Source organism: Oratosquilla oratoria, chromosome 6 (genome assembly GCF_046742065.1).
Source record: "Oratosquilla oratoria isolate Oo_2021 chromosome 6, ASM4674206v1, whole genome shotgun sequence".
Lineage (NCBI taxonomy): Eukaryota > Metazoa > Arthropoda > Malacostraca > Stomatopoda > Squillidae > Oratosquilla > Oratosquilla oratoria.
This window is the reverse complement of record NC_134782.1, coordinates 5,273,375-5,295,527: the sequence shown is the minus strand read 5'-3', so window position 1 is coordinate 5,295,527 and position 22,153 is coordinate 5,273,375. Positions and strand designations below refer to the sequence as shown.

Below are 22,153 nucleotides of genomic sequence, written 5' to 3'. Positions count from 1 at the left end.
ACACATATATATATATATATATATATATATATATATATATATAATGTGTGTGTGTGTTTATGTATGCATTTATATATGTTCTCAGTAATCTCTCAACTCAGTCCTTTTTAGTCTCGTTGAGTATTTGTCTTTGTACATACCCTGCTTCTTTCTCCTCCCTCCTCCCTCTCTCTCCCTCTTTACATATTCCATCTCCCTCTTCCTCCTCCGCACCACCACCACCAATTTACATTCTCTCATGTCTGATGTAAGCTCCTTGCCTGTGACTTGTGTGAGCCCATCTCCCGAGGATGTGCGCGGACAAGTGGCAGTCATGTTGTCTTTGAATATTACGTCCCGTTCCATTAAATACTCCACGGAAGTTCTCACGGGCCGTTGGGAATCGGTATTCGGTCCCCGTGATTCGACACTCCTCCTCCTCCTCCAATGATAAGACTTGCGAGTGGAGAGAAAGAGAGAGAGAGAGAGAGAGAGAGAGAGAGAGAGAGAGAGAGAGAGAGAGAGAGAGAGAGAGAGAGAGAGAGAGAGAGAGAGAGAGAGAGAGAGAGAGAGAGAGAGAGAGAGAGAGAGAGAGAGAGAGAGAGAGAGAGAGAGGAGAGAAGCACAAAAAGAAAAAATAAGAGAATAATAAATGTATAGAAAGAGAAGGAGAAGAGAAAAAGAGAGAGGGGGAAGACATCCCCAGGTAGCTACATAAAGCCACATCATGTGACATGACGACAAAATGAGAGAGAAAAATAGAAACCACTCCGTATAGAAGGCGTTCAAAACTCGGACTTTTGAAACAGAACATTTTATTGATCGATCAATTGATTAGTCTATTTATCTGAAGAAGGTGGAAAAATAAGAACTCGCCGATCAAGAACTGGATCCGTGTCTTCTTCTTTTCCCACCTTCTTCAACTTGTCACAATGTCTCAACATCTATTTATTTATGTCTTTATTGATTTATTCATTCACTGATTTATTCATTTTCTTATCTATCTACTAATGTCCTAATTCTTCGAATAAATTTCTTGTATATAACAATAGTCTGGCTTCCTGGACTCAATTAAATTTTGATTGAATGAATATATTTTGTTACGAAGCTCTTCTGAATCTAATCTGATCCCAGGGTCCCCCCCCTCCGTCTGTCGAGCAAAAATAATATGTCGAAAACATAAACACAATCTATCAAGTGGAAACTAAACATTAATGAATCGTTGCGTCTTGGGGATTTCCCTCTGTGCTGAATAAGATCATTTGGTGTCAGCCAGAATAAAATCCGTAAGATAAGGCACAAGCGGGTGCCGAAGTCTCTGAGGACTGTCTGAAGCCGGGTCCAAACTGTGCCCCATGCAGATCTGCATGTAGCAGGTGGCGGTGTTGAATGCTGAGCTATCCACACTGAGTGAGCATGAGGAAAGAAAGCCAAACTCACAAATGCAATTCTTATCTATATCATCGGATAGATCCTATCATTCTGAATATTTTGACCCCTCCTCCCCGTAAATAAGTACCTTAAATTAATAGTAATGTTAGTAGCGATTTTTTTTTCTTTTTTTTTCGGTGGCCCGGGTGGAGAGAGAAACAACCGCACCTCACCTAAAAACTCCTTTTTAATGTCACAATTCAGAACAACTCTTTCCTCATATCAAGGTTCGCACTCATGTTCCTTGCTCTTGATGTTCCATATGCAGAGATGCTGGTTCAAAAACTCTACAAAATATTGGGTGTGGCTTTTCGTCCACTCAATGGAGCTAGCAAAAGTGTCCATGACGGTGTAATGCGTACGTCCTCCCTCGACAAAGGCTGAGGTGGCACTGACAATATCTGCATGCCCATCAAATCGGGTCGGTTCAAAACAGCTCAACAGTGCGTTGGCGGTGTTGAAAACCTCAATTTTCAACAGCGCCGCTAACACCGCCATGGTCATGTAGTGTGGACGGGGCTTTAGTGAGCACATATTTTAAAGATGTTTATTAATCATAGCTGCCTTAGGTGTTTATTGTCTATGAATTATTTTATATATATATATATATATATATATATATATATATATATATATATATATATATGCATATATATGACACACAGGAACCCACAGTCGGAGAAAATAAACTTCGAATAAAGAAGAATCATATAGTTCGGCTATCATATTATCAAAAAAATTCAAAACACTAGACTCAGAGTAACAGAATTTATTACCGACGTTTCGAACCCTGTCAGGGGTTCGTCCTCAGGGTTATGAGGACGAACCCCGGACAGGGTTCGAAACGTCGGTAATAAATTCTGTTACTCTGAGTCCAGTGTTTTGAAAATTTTTGATAACATGGCTCCTGGACTCCAGCTCTTTACGAACATATATACATGTATATATATATATATATATATATATATATATATATATATATATATTTCGTGGTTTGTGGGGCTGGTACTCCCTCGGACCTCAACATAATCGTCTACAGGTTCAATTTTACTATTAGAAATAAACGTTTTATATTCTTTTTCATAGATTCAGGGTCATAAGTTACAGACTACATACCAGTAAACTTCTTTATTTATAAAAACCCATAATCTAGTTTAGCTCCGCAGCACTTTTAGTGGGTTGACAATTCTAGCCAAGACTTGCCACCCACAAGGCTGAAAAAATAATAATAATAAAAAAGGGCAAAGAAACCATTAATATCTTACCGTAATCGACGAATTTTGCAACAGGGACATTAAGTACTATTTCTGAAATCGGTTTAAGTATTTCGCAAGCCAATAGCAAAAATAGGCAGTAAGAGTAGTGGAAGTGGGAAGTGGTGATGAGGTGGGAGGGCATCACTAAGAATTTTGCCCCGGGGCGGCACTTAGGTCATGTAAGGACTCTGCTTTACAAAGGAAAAGAGGACAAATGTGAATGTAGTAGTGTTTGTTGAGTGTACTTGGGAAGGCTTATGAGAGGGTTTTGAATGAGAGAATTAGAGGAACAGAGGGAGTAATTGGTGAGGAATACTGTGGATTTAGGAAAGGTAGGGGTTGCGTGGATCAGATTTTTGTGGTAAGGCAAATATGTGAGAAAGCTTTAGGAAAAGGTAAGGATTTTATTCTTTACGGATTTGGAAAAGGTTTATGACAGGGTAGATAGGAAGGCAGTGTGGGAGGTATTACAGATATATGGCATTGGGGAAAGCTGTTAAGGGCAGTCAAGAGTTTTTACAAGAATTGTAAAGCCTGTGTTAGAATAGGAAATAGAGTGAGCGAGTGGTCTGAGGTAAAAGTGGGGTTGAGTCAGGGATGTGTCATATTGCCAGAGGTGGGCAGCGATAAAGCTATAATGTAAAGCGATAAATTAGTCCTAAAACGATAAAGCTATAAATTTCCAAGATACCTTAAAGCGATAAGCGATAAAACCTGCGATAAATGCAAAAATACTCAATTTTTGCTACTTATCCATTTAAAAACCTCTTTTTTTACACTTAAAACACCATATCTGTTTGCCGCGTAACAATGAGCCTGTAACATCCCGCCGTAACGGTTTTTCGTCTTCTACTTTATCGCTGGATTTATCGCGGGAAATTTGAAAGCGATAAATATAAGCGATAAATTTTTCCGGTTAAAGCGATATTATCGCTTTACTTATCGCAACGCCCACCACTGCATATTGCCGTGGCTGTTCAATATGTACATGATGGTGTCGGAGGTAAAGGCGAGAATAATGGGCAGGGGACTGGAGATGGTTAAAGAAAATGGAGAAAAATGGGAGGTGAGCCAGTTGTTATTAACTGACGACACTCCGCTTGTGGCAGGGTCAGAGGGGGTGGGATTAAGGGAGTTAGTGACGGAGTTTGGGAAGGTATGCTATAGGAGAAAGTTGAAGGTAACTGTGGGTAAAAACAAGGTAATGAGATGTACAAGGGTAGAGGATGACAGTGAGTTGGAAGTGAGTCTTAAAGCAGAGAAGCTGGAGGAAGTGGATAACTTTAGGTGTTTGGGGTCGCATGTGACAGGAAAGGGAGGAGTGGAAGTAGAGGTAAATTGTAGATTGAGAGAAGCAAGTATATACTTTAGGGGATTAAAAAATGTAGTGAGCAATATTTATCTGGGAATAGATGCAAAGAGGAGGTTTATGAAGGGGTGATTGTGCCGACGGCTTTGTATAGAATTTAAGTGAGGCAGAGAAGAAAAATTTAAATGTGTTTGAGATGAAATGTCTGAGAAATATGGTAGGGGTTACTAGGTTGGACAGAGTGAGAAACGAGGAGGTGAGGAGGAGGAGAGCGGGAGTGGAAAAGGAAATGGGAGATAGGGCCAATGAAAGAGCATTGGGATGGATTGGACACATGGAAAGAATGAGTGAAGAAAGACTGTTAAAAGAGGTACGTAAGGCAAAAGTGAAGGGAGTGAATTTGAGGGGACAACCGAGGATGAGATGGATGGATGGGGTGAAAGGGACATTACAAAAGAGAGGAATGTCTGTTGGGCAAGGAAGGGAAAAGACTAGTGATGCAATGAAAAAAATCTTTATTGCAATTTTTTTTTCTTTTCTTTTTTTACACGTCCACATTTGTTCAGATATTAAATATCAAGTATATGAAAACAGGTGTAAGTACTTGATTCATCCCTCCACATATGCATATCTACCTTATCCAAAGAGACATCAGACACAGTATAAAAATAAACAAGTAATTGACCTTTTTAGTCAGGACTCAGATGCTGCAACAAGTGTAGATACTGTATATGGGCCAATATGGCTACCTTACAAAATTTACTCTTAGTATAATCTTCAAAGATTAAACACTCCAAATTTCCTTGTCATGAATGGTTAAACATACACATAAAATAGGATATACAATAAGGTATGCACAAATTAATCATGGCTTCTTCCTGTAATGGTGAGCAAGAGTATAGACGGTAATATCTGAGTAACTGGTACGAAAATATTTTCCATTAGAAAAACCTAGTACATCCTGACCTATCCTTATGTAACATAGCTTGAAGTATTTAAAGTAATAGGGATTTGTGCCTTTTGAGGATTAGGTTAGATTAGGTTTTATTAGGTTCTTCTAAAGTCTAAAATGTGTTCCTACCTGTTACTTGGACACTACCGTATTGACTTTTGAACTAAATTATAGACTATTCAATTAATTATAAACAAATTTGTACAATGAAGATTCCAAACTAGGAATTGAGATGGTAGCCATTATTCATGAATCATGATCTATTTATGTTAGCCTATTGATAGACAGTTAACTTAATGATGATATTGGAGATGCATTAGTATATACAATATATAATGATTATATTATCATACTATTTGTGTTTCTATCATTTTGTCAACATATGTGTATAAAGCAATCTTCTGCTGTGATGTCTTTGTGGCTTTGGCAGGAGTGGAAGTCACTGGAGTGCTTCTAGAACTGGCAGAGACAGATCCAGGTCTGCTTGTTGTGCCTGTAGCTGTAGCTGTAGCTGTAGCTGTATCAGGTCTGGAGAAAGGCACTGGACTGGGACTTGTGAAAAAGGAACCATCTAATGTCCTTTGCATTGAATGAGAGGCTGTACTTGCTGCACTTGATTCATGCAAGAGGAATTGCAGTTCCATGTCTGATTCTGAGTCCTGTCTATTCCTTCTGATATTTCCTAAGTCTCAGTATCAGTAGGAACTGTTTTTTGTTTTTTTCCTTTATCCTTCATCAAATACTTTTCCTTGACTTTCTTATCACATTTCTTGCACTTTACTATGTGCTTTACCATCCTACTTCAATCTTTTTTTACAGTACTGTCGAGCAGAATAGACATTTCACTTTTGCCACTTCCCCATCACTTGGGACATCTTTGAATAATTTTGCAACTGGAGTCTTCTTTCTGCCTGGCATTGTAGCTTTCACTCAGAGTCACTCACACTACCAAAAATGCTACACAACAACATGGACATGTGCTGGGTACTGAGAACAACGAAAAGTAAACAACTAATAAAAGTAATAAGTGTTGCCAAATCTCAGTAACAGACTCACAGTGGTGCCAAACCTCTTACAATATAAATTCTAGAAACTACATCAAATTGGCAGAAAACACTTATCTACCACCACCAGTAAAGATATATTATTAAAACACATGTGTTTTGGAGTTGAAGATGATATAGGTATATTGTAAAATAATTAAAATACATCAAAACATGAAACCACAAAAAATTGTAAATGTCCTAAAACCATAGAAAACTATGAATTTAGGGGTATACTGTTTTATTTGATAATCTAACATAAAAGCAATTATCGTAATGTGATTCTTTTCCCTGCTGAGTTATTAAAAAAAAAAAAACGAAAATATCCATGTTTTTTGGTCAATATTTTGTTTTATAAAAAACTTGTTTTTTATATAAAAAACAGCATGGTTTTTTTCTAGAGTTGCATCTATAGAAAAGACAGTAGACAAGGATGAGTAGAGAGTGGCTATGTATAGATTATAATGTATGCAAGGAAGGGAGGGATGGGGGATGAGGGTAGGGTGTGCTTATATGTGAATGATATTTTGACGTGCCCGAAGGGATTCTCTCTTAATCTCTCTTTGAACATAATCGCCAACAATTTCAATCTCATCATAAGAAATAAACGTTTCGTCTTTTTTTCAGAGCGTCATTTATATATTACAAACCAGTGAGCTTCTTTATTTGCAAACTTATAATCTAATTCAGAAGCGGAGAATAGATAATGTCATATCTTTTCGTGATTATAGTGCACCGATCTCGAAAATCAATTCTAAAAAATGGAATATAAAAAAATGAAAATATGAATATGTGGAAAATATTGGGGGTTTACTGCTTTGCGCACACATATACACACGCATACAAAGATACAATTTTGTCTCAAAAAACTTTGCAGGATTAAGGAAATTATTTGCTGAGACGGGTTGCAAGTTCAGAGAGACAACTGAAACACAGAATAATTACGCACTACAACTCGGGTGTGGGAAACTGTGTATCAAGAATGAGCGGTATAGAATATCGAGAAAAAAATGGTTTAAAAGAAGGTGTGAGAGAGCAAGAGCGAAAGGAACAATACACATAAATAAGGATGAAAGGTCATCCTTGAGCCACACATCATTTTATTCTGTTCTTCTTTATTTTAACTTATTCTATTCTGTATTTTTATTCATTTTATTCAAATGTATATTCATCTCTTCATTTACTTATTCAATTACTTATTTCTTTATCGATTTATCTATTCATCTATTTTTTTTTATTCATTTGTGTTACTGTCATTTTCTCTTTTTGGGATATGAAGATAAAAACATAAATAAATCAATTTCGACCACTGATTAGTTTCGCCCACTTGTCAGGCCATCTGGACCGTGTATCCAAGACAGCCATGATGGATAAAAGACAACCACTAAAGTCACAATTATCCAGGATAATATCTTAAACCTTTTCCACTTGATTTCCATCACAAATACGCGATGATTAATATGTCTTGATAAAGGAAATGAAAATCGCATGTTACAAAATAAATGCATTACACTTTTTTGGAATCTTAGAATTATAAGCTTTGGTCCATATATGCAGGAAAATACTGTATTCATCACACGATATATCAATCTATATATACCAATCTAGTAGTGTGTAGGCTACAGATAAATGTAAAGATCTCATTCATCAACAGTTATAAAGATATATATTTCTAATGCTAAGCATTGAACTAAGAGTACGCTTTATATAGTCTATGTGTTGTAGTTATGTATGTTCTACTTCCTGATGACTCACACAGACAATCTGGTTGATCTGTGATAAACAACAGAAACATGTTTCTGTGGTCTCGGTTGACACGGCCGAGATAGTCTGAGTAGCAGAATGACTTCTAAGAAACTTGTGTCTACAGTTTTCTAATTATCCACGGAATGTGAATAATTAGTGGATCAGAACCCTTTCTGCATCTCTTAGAATCCCTAAGTTCCTGACACTCGAGAAATCATAATAAGCAGAATGCAAACAACTCACATGAGCACAGGATACACTGTAGCCAACTGGCGAACTACTCCGGCAGTCAAGGGAACATCAAATGCTCTCCCGTATTTATGTCCAGATTAAAAGAATTACTGGACCATCATTTTCAGGAAATTGAGTGGTATACCTGTATATGGTTTGTAAGATGATTTCAATATTGTTCTTTGGTTGATTGGCCATCCACTGACCACTGACTGTCAGTCACATCCACGACACGGCCTGTTCGACGGGAATGTTCAGCAGCGAAACAGAGCAGATGTGTCTGCAGAGATATTTCAGGTCCTGTCAAAAAAATATAAGAAAAATTATCGTACAAAAACCTTAACAAGATAAAGGCTGATCAAGTTTTATAACTTCAAAGTGATACGCCACTTGGTATTCGGTCACCTGCATGCCTCAAAGGGATTAATTTGCACAGAATAAGTAAAACCCACTCCACGTAAAGTGCTTCTAAAAACAATGATTACTAATAACCATGACCACATAGTAAGAGTTCTCCCGAGGTCATAAACAGTGATATTCGCAAGTGACACGTCTCCCTCACCGTCGATCTTTTTCAGAACTAGATACCACTGCACGGGGACGAAACAGGACTTACCACTGATGATAAATTTCTTCATTCCCTTTGCCACGGCACCAATAAAGGATTTGACGATGAAGTAGTCCGCACCACCGTGACCCCAATTTGCTGATTCTTCTGTGTCCTGTAAAATGAATCACATCACTGGGTATCAAGGTTTGCTCTAGCACAGATCTGTATTACTGTAATCTATTCACCAGATTCAAAGACTTTAAGTGAGTCAAGTTCTTACAAACATGCCATAAGTTACCTGCATCTTAAATGCTGCAGTTGTGTCTAAAATTCTATCAAATAATTTCCTCTAATTCCCGGAGGTTCGCATTGTCATAAAAATATTATTTTTCTTATTCTATCTACATACCAAAATGCTTCTTCCCCCTTATAAGACAGGTAGCCAACTAAGGCATGCACCCACCGTTCATCCATCACACACACCCATTTGTTGTTCCTGTGTTGTTTTAGATCCTTGTGCCCTGTACCCACCCACTGCCTTTGTCAGAAGCAATGCAGCAAGAAACATCATTATTAAACAAAACGGAGAGTGAAACACAAACATTATCAATTTCCAGAGGGCAACTCTCCTATCTTGAACATTGAGAGAGAAAAGGAAATAACAACATCCAGAAACAAATTACCACACATACACAAGAAAGGACAAGGAAAAACTTAATCGAATTCATACTAATAAATGAGTCATAATTTTCTCCCCCCGTTTCAGAGACAATACTGAAACATTTCTATTCTCTAAATTGTGCCCATATCATCCGTAAACATTTACACTCGAATCGACTGTTTCTATACTTTAACCAGCTAAAATAAGAATCAGCTACAAACTTTCCTAACTGTCGATGGTAGAATAGGGATGAAGCTGGCTGTTCCATCATACTCTACAATTACCATAGTTTCATATTCAGCTTATCAATTAGGTGAATGTACTCACCTGACAATCATGATATATCGCCTCCTTTGTACGAAAATCAAATTGCCTGAGAGGTTTACTCATGGAGCCGTCCCAGCTAAGTTGTCCATGGCTGCCGTATACGATGGTCTGCCGGGCGCACGCCAATTCACTGTGCGCCACCATAGTCAGCGTAGCCGTTGCGCCATTTTCGAACTCAAAATTCACTACCTGTTCAAAAAGAGTGTAAAAAGCATGACACTAAACAGACTACACCAGAATTACAAGAGATCGTATTCGAATGACTACCTATCTGCAGATTTGTTGTTTGTAATCTACATTGAGTTTGGAGACATTGAGACAAAGTTGTGGTCTCTGGTCTTTACTCTCATCGTCTAGACTGCGCTACATTGTCGGAACAACCCCGAGGAAAACTCTGGCAGTTGCCAATGGATATATTTACATGCACATGGTGGCTATTGCCATAACACCGATATACAATTTATTCTCTACTATTTACATCTTACTCTTATTGTTACAATGTACAATGCAAAGACTGAGTATGGACACTCATTATTTATGCATGGATAAATTATTTACAAAAGGGAACACATATATATCTACTATAATAAAGTAGTAGCCTCTGTCTGTCTGTTTGTTTGTTCACGAACTCCTCCTAGGGTTTTGGAGGTAGACTCCCATAACTATATATATTCTGATACCCTATCACTCCAGGTACTTGGATAACTATATTTCATTAAAAAAAATATTTTGGTTAGGGTTAAGGGTTAAAGGTGGGGTATGGTGTGGTAACACGCCACTACTATAGTGTCCCCTTAACGCGCGCAGCATCTTTGTGACATAAGAATTACTATGATTAAACAAACCATTGTATGTGTCCATAAATATTATTTATATTTGTGAAATTAATGTTGCCACAAACCATGATAGTCTTTGTAAGGAGAAAGCATGTAAATGTAAAATGATTGTATAATTTTACCAAATCTTGAAATATTGGTTATTCTTATTTGATTTTATTGCGGGCAGAAATGCAACAATCGAGTCAAAAAACATTGAAAGTTTGTTTCAATTCTTCTCTTACTGCCGAGTACCGTTCACCATGTAGTGTTAACAATCCACTACAATGGTTACGTTAAAGATTATTCACGAACTCCTCCTAGGTTTTTGCAGATAAACCTCTATAACCATACATATTCTGAAACCATATAACCCAAGGTACTTTGATAACTATCTTTCATTTGTCTGTCTGTTTGTTCACGAACTCCTAGGGTTTTGGAGATAGACCTCCATAACCATATATATTCTGATACCCTATCACTCCAGGTACTTGGATAACTATATTTCATCCCCCCCCCCAAAAAAAAATTAGGGTTAAGGGTTAAAGTTAGGTGGGGTATGGTTAGGTTAGGGATTGTTCACAAACTCGCAGCAACGTGCGGGTAATTTGGCTAATATATATACATATATATATATACATATATATATATATATATATATATATTATATATACATATATATACATATATATATACATATATATGTATGTGTGTGTGTGTGTATATATATATATATATATATATATATATATATATATATATATATGACGTATACTGATTTTGCATTTTGGCAACTTTGCGACCTGGTGTCCGGCAGCTCGGCCCAGAGGTCCGCTGTGAGGTCAAATGCGCTTAGCCCCTATGACCACTGTGTACGTGTGCACGATAGACATCCAAAGTATTGAATATTCCCTTCAACCATCTTGTAACAGATTCTAGGCTAAGCTACCACTCACTGACCACAGTGAGGTTAATGCTCAAGGAAGACAAGAAATGATACAAGAATTTTTCAGAATTTTGGCATGAAGAAGGATGTCGAAGACTATTGAGAATATTTATATTCTGGCATTCACCTAAGCCATTTGAACTAGGGTGATAAGCAGTAGTGATGCATATTGTGATTTGAAAGTAACTATAGATGTGCGAAATAATATCTTTATTGAATTCAGTCCCGTTGCCTGAAATCAGAGTTTTTGGTATAGTGAAGGTGCATATGAGTCTGTCAATAAGAGTTTTTGGCATTTGTTGAGCTGTCTTGACTGGTAAGGGGGAAAGAATACAAAATCGTGAAAAATGGTCGACACAAAGAAGTATTGGTTTCCGCTGTAAGTGGTAAGTTAAGGAGATCAACAGCGAATGTGTCGAATGGTTTACAAGGGGTAAGGTAAGTTAAGATTAGAACATGACCGCTGATATGACTTTTATGAGTCGCACAAGGGTGACAAGTATCAATGTGGGAGCGTATATCCTTCCTCATGGTTAACTAGAAGTAGTGTAATCTGGCTTGTGTAACTCATTTCTCCTTACCAGGGTGGGAGAACCGTGTAGAAGTTTCAGAACTTCAGAAATGATGTCCGCAGGGACTACGAGCTGAAACACTGACGAATTGGGCTCATGTTTGTTTTTAGTGTTGTTTTGTAATGTCGAATGTCACCAATGTGTAATTGTCGAGATTAGGAGTGAAATTTTCTGTGTCAGTTGTGTCTGCAGATTCGAGGAATTATATAAAACGCTTCCAAAGAGGGACTTATCTCTGAGCTGCGGCTACGCGCGCTTGTGTAACAGTTACTGAGATTTGATTTTGAGTGACGGTCGCGATGTTGCGATTGAGAGCGTCTGGTACTGGGTCCGCTTTACCTTGAACAAAATGAGAGGTGGGCATGAACTCTTGTATGATGAGGTGTAAGATTGGTTGATAGTCCGTATAGATGTGTATGACGTAACCAAGGATGATCTCTTTGAAATGTTTGAGTGCGTCTATAACAGCTAAAACCTCTATGTCTGTGACTAAGTAATTTTGTTCGTGTTTGTTGAGTGTGCGGCTAGCATAGGCAATTGGTCTGAGTTTTGTGCCGTGTTGTTGCATGAGGACTGCGCCAAGTCCGGTGTAGGACGCATCTGTGTATATTGTGAAAGGAAGCTTGTGGTTTGGGAAGGCAAGGACAGGTGCCGTGGTTAAGGTTTTCTCTTGGTCAGGTGTAAAAATGAAGTTAATGTTGCTGCTATACCAGCGTAACCTTGAATGTAACGCCTGTAAAACTCTGACCAAGGAATGACCAAGGAATAAACTTATGTGTTCAACAGAAGTAGGGCGTGGAAAATAAATGACTGGCTTGACCTTGTCCTGCGAGGTTAAAATTCCTTGGGGGTTAAGGACATGCCCTAAGAAGCGTATTTCTTTCTGATGAAAAGAGCAATTCTTTAGCTTCAGTTTGAGGCCTGCTTTTGTTAGTCGTGAGAAGACAGTGTGAAGAGTGTGCAAATGTTCCCTAACGGATTTGAAAGTGATGATCACGTCATTGAGGTACACAAACACTGAAGGACTGTGTGACCTGGGCTATTGTGTGGGTGAGTGCAATGGGTACTGACTGACTCTGGATCTGGGTGATAGCTTTGTCCGTGTCAAACAAATTACTCGGGAATTCACCTACTGTGATACCTGGTGTGAATGGAATAATGCTAGCTTTCTGGAGTGTGTCTGGGTGTAATTGGGAACGTATTCGAAAGTATGCCATGAGTGACACTACGTGTTCCAATGAAATCTTGTCTTCTGAGACTCAGTCTGAGTTTTTTATGCTTTCTTGGAGTTCACTCTTAAATGTTGAAGCATTTTGACATCTGCCACGAAAAGTTTAGTACCAGCACGTTCTGTTTTGCATGTAATGACAGTATATACTACCAACCAAAACAACAAAAATCACTTTCATGAAAATCCAATGCTGATAAGCAAAGATAAACAACTAAAATTTTGTTTTCTGGGCTGACGCAGATACGAGAATAGGAGTGAGCATGTAAAAAAATTAATTGTAATTATAAAAAAGAATCATAGTGACGTCATTTCACAACTTGTGTTTTGTACTACATCGCCTGGCAGGAGCCCTACGTGGCTTGGCATCAACGCTTTCGCTTTACAGGCTCATTTCACACGTATCGACTTTTGGCCGTGCGCTGTCCACGACATGACGTCGTACTCTCATGTAACCATAATCATGGACGCTTTCACAAGTGGTCGTGCCGTGTGAAAGCGCCCATAGTCACCCATGGTTATTTGAGAGCACGACGTTGTGTCATGCATGGCAAATGGGGCGAAAAGTCGATACATGTGAAACGACGAGACACGCACAATCTCCATCGGTCGAAAGCGTTTCAAAGAGGAATCGTAAACACAGCGTTAACATTTGAAATCTCTGCACTGTTTGTCATTTATTCTAATAACTAACAATAGAGCACTCTAACCTTAGTACTGTTTAGCAAGAGGTCAATCCTGTCACAAGAAGTGACCTGCCATGTTTGCCGACTTAAAAGTCGCGTTTTTTATGTATGAAAAATATGTATACCGTCATAATAATGTATTTCATGCACTATAACCATTACTAACCCTATAACCATATGCAACCAATCATATGATATTTTACACGCATGACATGTGATCTACAGATCTCCATCATGATGTCGACAGCCAATGGTACCTTTCAACTCGCAATACCGCCAATCTTTGCTGACCTGTACATTCCCCAAATCACACAAACAACGTAAGCGTGACGCCACGATCGCGCGACCCTACCAATATGCCACAAGTCTTTCGCCAAACACATAATGAACCATTCCTATATATCTATCCAATTACATAATTATAACTATAATCAATACACCACGTCAAGATACATTTACAATAACTAACTAGATCCATTGCACTACGACTAACTCACAAATATCATTGTAGAAAAAGATCAAATAAATGTCAAAAGGCAACCTCACGCAGAAAATGTATGTACTCACGCAGAAATGCAGATACATGCATTTTCTGCGTATAAATGTCGGCAAATACGTCACCATATTGAGATTCTCCCCACAGGGAATTACATCCCCGGACTATGGACTTCTGACCCTAACGAGGAATCTTACCGAAAGGACTACTGTTCCCCGGTTTGCACCTAATATTACCGCTCTAAAAGAATAAAACCAAGAAAATGGCCCCCGCAAGCTTTAAATTCCCAACACAAGACAACGTGTAACCACTAAAATAAGAAATCTTCCAACAGTTACAGCACAGAATAATACATTTTCCCTACAAAACTATTTTAAAATATCTTTCCAATAAATGTATGATGAAACATACTATTCTGTCCACAAAATGTCCTTGTAAAACAGGGATGCGTCTTATACGCCGGCAAATATATCTGTTAACGACCCACTTTACCGTATGTCAAGACTAGAGATGCAACTCAAAAAAGTGCTGTTTTTATAACATGTTTAAAAATAATAGACAAAAAAAAAACACTGATATTTTCGTTTATATATATATATATGTATATATATATATATTGTTTTAAAATAACTCAGCAAGAAAAGGAACCATATTACAATAATTTTTCAGTTAGAATATCAAATAAATCAGTATATCCCTCACTTAAGGTTTTCTATGGTGTTAGGGCACTTCTATTTTCTGTGGTTTCATGTTTTGATGTATTTTATTTATTTTACAATGTATAGCTGCCCCACTTGGTTTTGGCATAGTCTTAAAAATGTTTCGGACAAGAATAGCAACTCGCCCGGTATTCTTTTTTTATTACATTTTCGTGTCTATTCATGTACATGCTTTTTTTTTTTTTTTTTTTTTGCTAAATAGTAACTACATACATACATATACCAAGGCTTTTGGCTTTTTTTCCCTTCCAAGGGAGATAGCCAAATAGGAAAAGGCATAAAATCATTCCCACCCATTCCATCCCTGAATACACTCCACTCCCCTCCACCCTCCCTCTTATCTTAGCACCTCCTGGATGACGGGTCATCCCTGCACCTTGTCCACTGCCCTGGGTCAGAAGCAGTGTCGCAAGACACAGCACATCCACAGCAAGGCCGCTTCATTAAATCGGCGACCCCCCTCTCCATCCCCCCATGCATAAAAGGAGAAGACGGGGAGAAAGCCCCTCGGGCTGCGTCAAATTTTGCTCACACATACTACCTCACCCCCCATCCCCCGGCCCATTCCACCTCATGCATCACAACATCATCCATATACAACCATTCTCCATTCACCCCTGTCTTCTGTCCTCTCCCGTCCTTCCTCAACAGACATTCCCCTCTTCCCCAAAGCCCCCTTCAACCCCATCCATCCACCTCATCCTAGGACGTCCCCTCATCTTCACTCCCTCCACATCTGCCTTCCATACCTCTTTTACTAGTCTTTCTTCACTCAATCTTTCCATGTGTCCAAACCATCCTAATACTCTTTCATCAACCCTATCTCCCAACTCCCTTTCCACCCTTAAAAAATGTGACAAACAGCGAAATATTCAAAATGGTGTAGCAGACGACACATTTTTCTTGACTTACTAATGACATCTATCACTCTTATTTGACAAGTAATACGATTAATATACGTTGCAGAGGAGAGAGAGAGAACGCAGGAATCCGTTCACGTAGTGGTCGATGGTAGACTAACAACCAGCTTCAAGCTGTGAGTGGTGTTGAGTGCAGTGACAAACTAACCAAAACTAACTCGTATACTTATAAGTTATGTTATAACTCTATTATTAAATAATAATAAAAACATGTAAATAAACAGATACGAAAATGTAATAAAAAAAAAAAAAAGAATACTGGGCGAGTTGCTATTCTTGTCCGAAACATTTTTAAAACTGTGCCAAAACTAAGTGGGGCAACTGTACATTGTAAAATAAATAAAACACATCAAAACATGAAACCACAGAAAATAGAAGTGCCCTAACGCCATAGAAAACTTTAAGTGAGGGGTATACTGATTTATTTGATATTCTAACAGAAAAATTATTGTAATATGGTTCCTTTCCTTGCTGAGTTATTTTAAAACAAAATATAAAAAATATATATATATATCCATGTTTTTTTTTCAAGTTTTTTTTTGTTAATTTTTTTTTTTTTTTTTATATAGTTGCATCTCAAGGACTTATATATGATTGTAGGTTAAAGTTAAGGGATAGCGAGCAAAAAGCCAGCTAGAAAGTAAGCTCTGAGCCTTGATGGGTGGCGGGGAGTACAACAGTTTCCCCCCATTACTATGTTAACCCCTTTTCCACTGTCCAAGTGGCGGATCTGTGTTTAGTCAACGTCCAGGGTCATTATGGGAAATGGGAGTGTTTAATCTTTGAAGAGTATGCTAAGATAAAAGGTAAATTTTGTAAGGTAGCCAGCCAATAGCCATACTGGCCCATATACAGTATCCACACTTGTTGCAGGTTTGCAGCATCTGACAGTGACTAAAATGGTCAATTACTTGTTTAATTGTATACTCTGTCTAATGCCTCTTTGAATAAGATAGATGCACATATGTGGAGGGATGAATAACATACTTGCACCTGTTTTTATATACTAAATATTCAATATCTGAACAAATTTGGACGAGATTAATTTTTTTTTATAAAAAACAAGTTTTTTATAAAAACAAACGCTATTAAAAAACGTTTTTTTGCATCTATAGTCAAGACACAACTGGCAAGAACATCTAATTGGACAGAAGAATTCACAATCATAAGATACTCACCTGGTTGTCACACACGTCGTTATCTGTATCATATACGCATTTCCCATATGGACCTGCAATATACATAAAACACCATTAATTTGAGCATATCATACATGAAAACTACTCTCGTTAATTTGTACCAAAGTTCAACAAAGCCTGGAAGTTATGATAAAAGACATTTTGGGAAGATCAGAACTCCCTACGACCTGATGACCTACCTTTCTGAAGCGCCTCCTCGAGCTGGTCCACGTAGTCTTTTTCGGGTTCCTTCACTGGACAGATGGCGCTCATGGGCCACCTCGGTGACTGAGGCTTGGGGTCAAGATAGAGTCGTCGCGCCGAGTAGGGACAAGAACGCTCCACCTTGCAATCCAAACAACGCGACGCCGCACCCTCTGGCTGTTTCTCTTTCCTGCACAAATCGAAACCAGGGACAAAGAGAGCCTTCAAATGTCTTTCTCGGTATGCAACACCATTATTATTCCTCTGGCCAAATAACATTCATTTCATAAAATCTTATTTGGTTTTCTTATTTATCAAAGCAGATTGGCGCAGAATCTTTTGCCACTTTGATCTTACTTAAAATGAAGAAGAGAACCAAAGGAAGATATTTTAGTGCAGCGTGTGTTGCTCATCCAATAAGCAATGAGGTCGACATCATGGCAGCTTTTGGTGAGCAGAGAGAAGGCGCTCTGCTTTTCTTTAGCCCAATTACCTGTAAAAATACAAGAAACACATTGTATTGCATTGTATTGTAAGATATAATACAGAAAGCCGCATTCAGAATTCGGGTCCAGAAGATAAGAGAACTATATAGAACATGTCTATCGAGGAATGATGACAGGTTGGATAATAAGTTATGGTACGAGAAAAAATATGGAATTTCAGAACTCAGAATGCCAAAATCAGAGGTTAGAATAGAATTAATCATAAAGAATAAAAATGTTAGATGAGATAATCATAATTAAAGTGTAAAAGTTTATATTATGATAAAAACATTGATTACAATTTAGAATGTACAAAGTCAGTTAGGAAGTAGAAAGAACAGAAGAAAATATAGAAAGGTGTAACTCAAAGAATCTACATAAGCAGTGATCAGAGGAGGCAGTTAGGGCTAGAGCTGAAACGTCTCTTAGGCTGTGTCTTATATTTGTGTCCAAACTTTGTGTCGGAACATACTGTTGGAAAACTAGCTGTGTTAAAGATACTGTATATACTCTCAAAAATAACCAGTGTTTTCCTGACCACTCGCCAACACCAACACACACACACACACACAAATACACACACTCATGGACCAGAATGATATTCATCAGGATCGTAATAATAACGTGTAACACTAGAGACCAATGACGGGTACCTGCTTCTTGCGATAATCCAGCAAGATGGGCAGCAAAGCTGCCCATTTTCAAAACTCATCAACATTTGGAGAACTGACAACCGGCAACAGCTCTCCTCTCCCTACCACTTTGAGCCAGTGACATAAAAACAGTCCCACACTAATACAACACAATCCAAAATGTCCTCCCAGGAAGATCTGTGGGACGTTCCAACGACTGTTGTCATCCACCGTGGGGCTGCGGGGTTTTGTCTCCACTTAGTGAAATGAGTCAGCGACAGATTGATGGACTGTGTAAACTTAACTACCTGTTGTAAAATCTCCAAAAGGACATAAAAGACCGGCTTCTCAAGGAAGTGGAGTGTACAAAGTGCACACTTGAAATATATGAGGGTAATAGAACTCAATTAAGTCAATCCCATCACTACTCTCTCATAATACATGTACGAACAAAAAACCATATGACATTCAGTAAAATTAACCTGACCCCTCTACTTCCTGATAAACTTTAGGATAACCCTCCCTCTTTTTAGTTAACCTTACCTCTGACGAAGGAATGTCCGAAATGCCAGAATCCAACAGGTTCTGTGTGGTTGATGTTGGTGACTTCCCCAATCGCCCCGGAGTCGATAAGTTCTTTGATTTTCTGGACTGGAGGGAAGTACCTGGAAAAAAACGTAGATTACCTATTGATCGTCTCTTCCATCTCTCTCTCTCTCAATGTCTATTTAATGATTGTTCAGTATATCCCTTAACATCTATTCACTTCTCTTCTTCCGTACTCACCTGAGAACATGGCACACAGCAAGAACGATGCCAGCTTCCTGGCAAGCACGGTAGATGGCGCGACAGTCTTCCGCAGTGGTCGCCATTGGCTTTTCTAAAAGGATGTGATATCTGCGGACAATGGAGGGATACTATTATTCACAAAAGTACCAGTGAGCAAAGGGAGTACAGAAATGACTCAAGACACGAAATGAGGGTATTTCTGATAAATAAATGAATTAGTGCAGTGGCGAAACTGGTTTGTGTTTATGATTCTTAGCAGAAGCTAATAGGATGACATTCTTGTTGTGACCTAGACTGATCACAGCAGCATTCAATCACGTCACGTCATTATTTGACAAGAATGCAACAGTAAACTGAAGTAGCCACTGTTACATCCAATAAGAATACACAAATATCCAATAAGACATTCTCTCACCCTTTGGCGGCCAAGGCAGTCGTCGAATGAACATGGTCTTCGTCCTGTGTGCCAATGATGACACAATCAGCGATCCTATCCTCGAGTGCCAGTGTCTGCCAGTCCACATAACATCTGCACGAAATCCAAATTCAAATCACACATTGCCTTGGGATAATGCCCCGAAATGGACAAGTTTTGTCGGCATTGCTGATTTAGTGTTAAACGGAGATATATAAAAAAACATACATAGTGCGGGTCAAGATCCCTCAACAAATATCATGTCTCTTTTCTGTACACAAACAAATAATTTCATGATATGTATCTCCTACATAAAATTATCCTGTCACTGAGAAAAGGGTACCAAATTAATTTTGTGTCCAACAATAACATCTTCATTCAAAAATGGAGATTTAGTGATCTACACTTCCGCGTTGAAAACTTCTGATTCCCTTAGGCGATCATGGACACCAAAACGGATGTTTATGTCCCAAACTTCTTAGTTACGAATGTCACCATGGCAGTAGCCTTTATTCACCTTTCTTCTGGGATCCCATGTGCTTTCTGAAGGGCCCGGCGAACTTCAGCTTGTGGTTCAGCAACACCCACCACCTTCATCTCATTCGGGCTTTGAAGTGCATATCGGGCGTATCCTTCTCCTCGGTGCCCTGAAACAAATCAACGATCGTGCATGGAGACACATGAAACGCGCGCGCGCGCACACATACATTATATATATATATATATAGATATACATCTATATATATACATATATATATATATGTACATATATATATATATATATGTACATATAATGTATATATATATATATATGTACACACATATATATATATATATGTACATATATATGTATATAAATATGTATATATATATATATATATAAAGTATATATATGTACATATATATATATATACATATATATATATATATATATATATATATATATATATATATATATATATATGTATGAAGGTGGAAAAAGAAGTCACGGGTCTAGTTCCGAGTTACTGAGTTTATTCCTGACCGGTTTCGCTCTATGCTTCTTCAGAGGAATGTGACTCTGGAGTGAAGCTGGCGGTATACATAGTCTGAGTAAGACCGCGTTCCCTCCTTGGAGGTGGGTTACGTTTGGTTGTACAATGGTTTTTAATACAATAGTGATAAAAATACAATAAATTGTTGTGATGTTATTACAAAACAGCTCCGGTGTGTGTGGAATGTTGATCGAGGGTGTAACATTGTAAGTGAAGTGAGTGGTGTAGAAATGTGTGAATCCTAAAAAGTGTCATATGATAACTTATAGTATTAAATAATATAATAATATAAGGATAAATATCCAGATAAAATGAATGAAATGAAAATACAAATACAAATATAAATAAATAAAAATAAAAATAATAATAAAAAATAATAAATATTAATAAAAATATATGCTTATTTAAAGTGACATGACATCTCATCGCATATCATTGTGTGACAGAATGTTATCAAAAAATATACATACATATATAACAATGAATAGATAAATAAATGCCAAAGAAATATATAGTAAAAATATATGAAATGAATATAATAAATAAAAATAAAAATAAAAATAATAATAATAATAGTAATAATAATAATAAAAATGATGAAAATACGAACTGACCGGCCTCAAGCCCTCAACCCAGGGAGCGCGGACGTTTGGGCACCGGATGGATTTTGTCGTTCTATGTGGGCGCTGTTCTGGGGCAGGTTCTTATGGCTGCGTATTGAGCTGTGAATTTTTCCCATTTAATATCCCCTACTTTTTGGTTGATGTTGGCATTGGTTGTTATATATAGGGCTTCAATCACCTTCCTTTGTCTTTTTGATAGACCTTTCTTTACTACCTCTGCCTGTTGCCAGTCGGGAAGATGTCCTTCCTGATCCACGTGGCCCACCATCGCGTTTGAGAGGCGGTGGTACCTTAGGTCCGCCTTGTGCTCTTTTATTCTGGTATGTAGGCCCCTGTGACTCTCACCATAATATGACTTGTCACAGTTGCCACATGGTATCCTATATATGACGCTGAGGTCGTTTGTTGTTTTAGATGTTGGTGTTACTAGTTGTCTGATTCTCCTTCCCGTGTCATTCACTATTTCTAGTCCTAGTGGGCGTACAGCATCCCCCAGTGTGCGTGAAAATTCTGAGTCCGGTACGACTAGGTATTGTTTGTCCTGTCTGTTTACTGGTTCTCTCCGTTGCCTGATGTTTTGAGCTTTACTTAGAGAAGTGGACAGTAAGCCCTCTGGGTATCCCAGTGATATGAAGGTGTTTGTGACGCGGCGGATTTCTTCCTCGAGGAACTCCTTGCTGCAGATCCTTCATCAACTTGTCATAATGTACCAATATATATGTATATATATATGTATATATATACATATATATACATATATATATATACATATATATACATATATATATATATTATATATACATACATACATACATATATACATACATATATACATACATATGTATATATGTATATATATATATTATATATATATACATATATATATATATATATATATATATATATATATATATATATATATTGGG

The 22,153-nt window shown here is 37.8% G+C and overlaps 1 protein-coding gene across 2 annotated transcripts in view; it reads right to left on the bottom strand.

Moving 5' to 3' along the window:
* Window positions 1-7,461: 7,461 nt before the first annotated feature.
* LOC143026253 (putative oxidoreductase YteT) overlaps window positions 7,462-22,153 on the bottom strand; it is a 35,162-nt gene continuing 20,470 nt past the window's right edge. For both annotated transcript variants that reach the window (XM_076186338.1, XM_076186337.1), the window contains exons 3-12: window positions 20,088-20,217; window positions 19,571-19,684; window positions 19,153-19,263; window positions 18,910-19,031; window positions 17,607-17,742; window positions 17,246-17,439; window positions 17,046-17,098; window positions 9,486-9,674; window positions 8,564-8,669; window positions 7,462-8,247 (exon numbers count right to left, since the gene is read on the bottom strand). In XM_076186338.1, coding sequence (XP_076042453.1) covers window positions 8,117-8,247; window positions 8,564-8,669; window positions 9,486-9,674; window positions 17,046-17,098; window positions 17,246-17,439; window positions 17,607-17,742; window positions 18,910-19,031; window positions 19,153-19,263; window positions 19,571-19,684; window positions 20,088-20,217 — 1,286 coding nt within the window. In that variant the 3' untranslated portion in view covers window positions 7,462-8,116. The remainder of the gene's footprint in view (window positions 8,248-8,563; window positions 8,670-9,485; window positions 9,675-17,045; window positions 17,099-17,245; window positions 17,440-17,606; window positions 17,743-18,909; window positions 19,032-19,152; window positions 19,264-19,570; window positions 19,685-20,087; window positions 20,218-22,153) is intronic.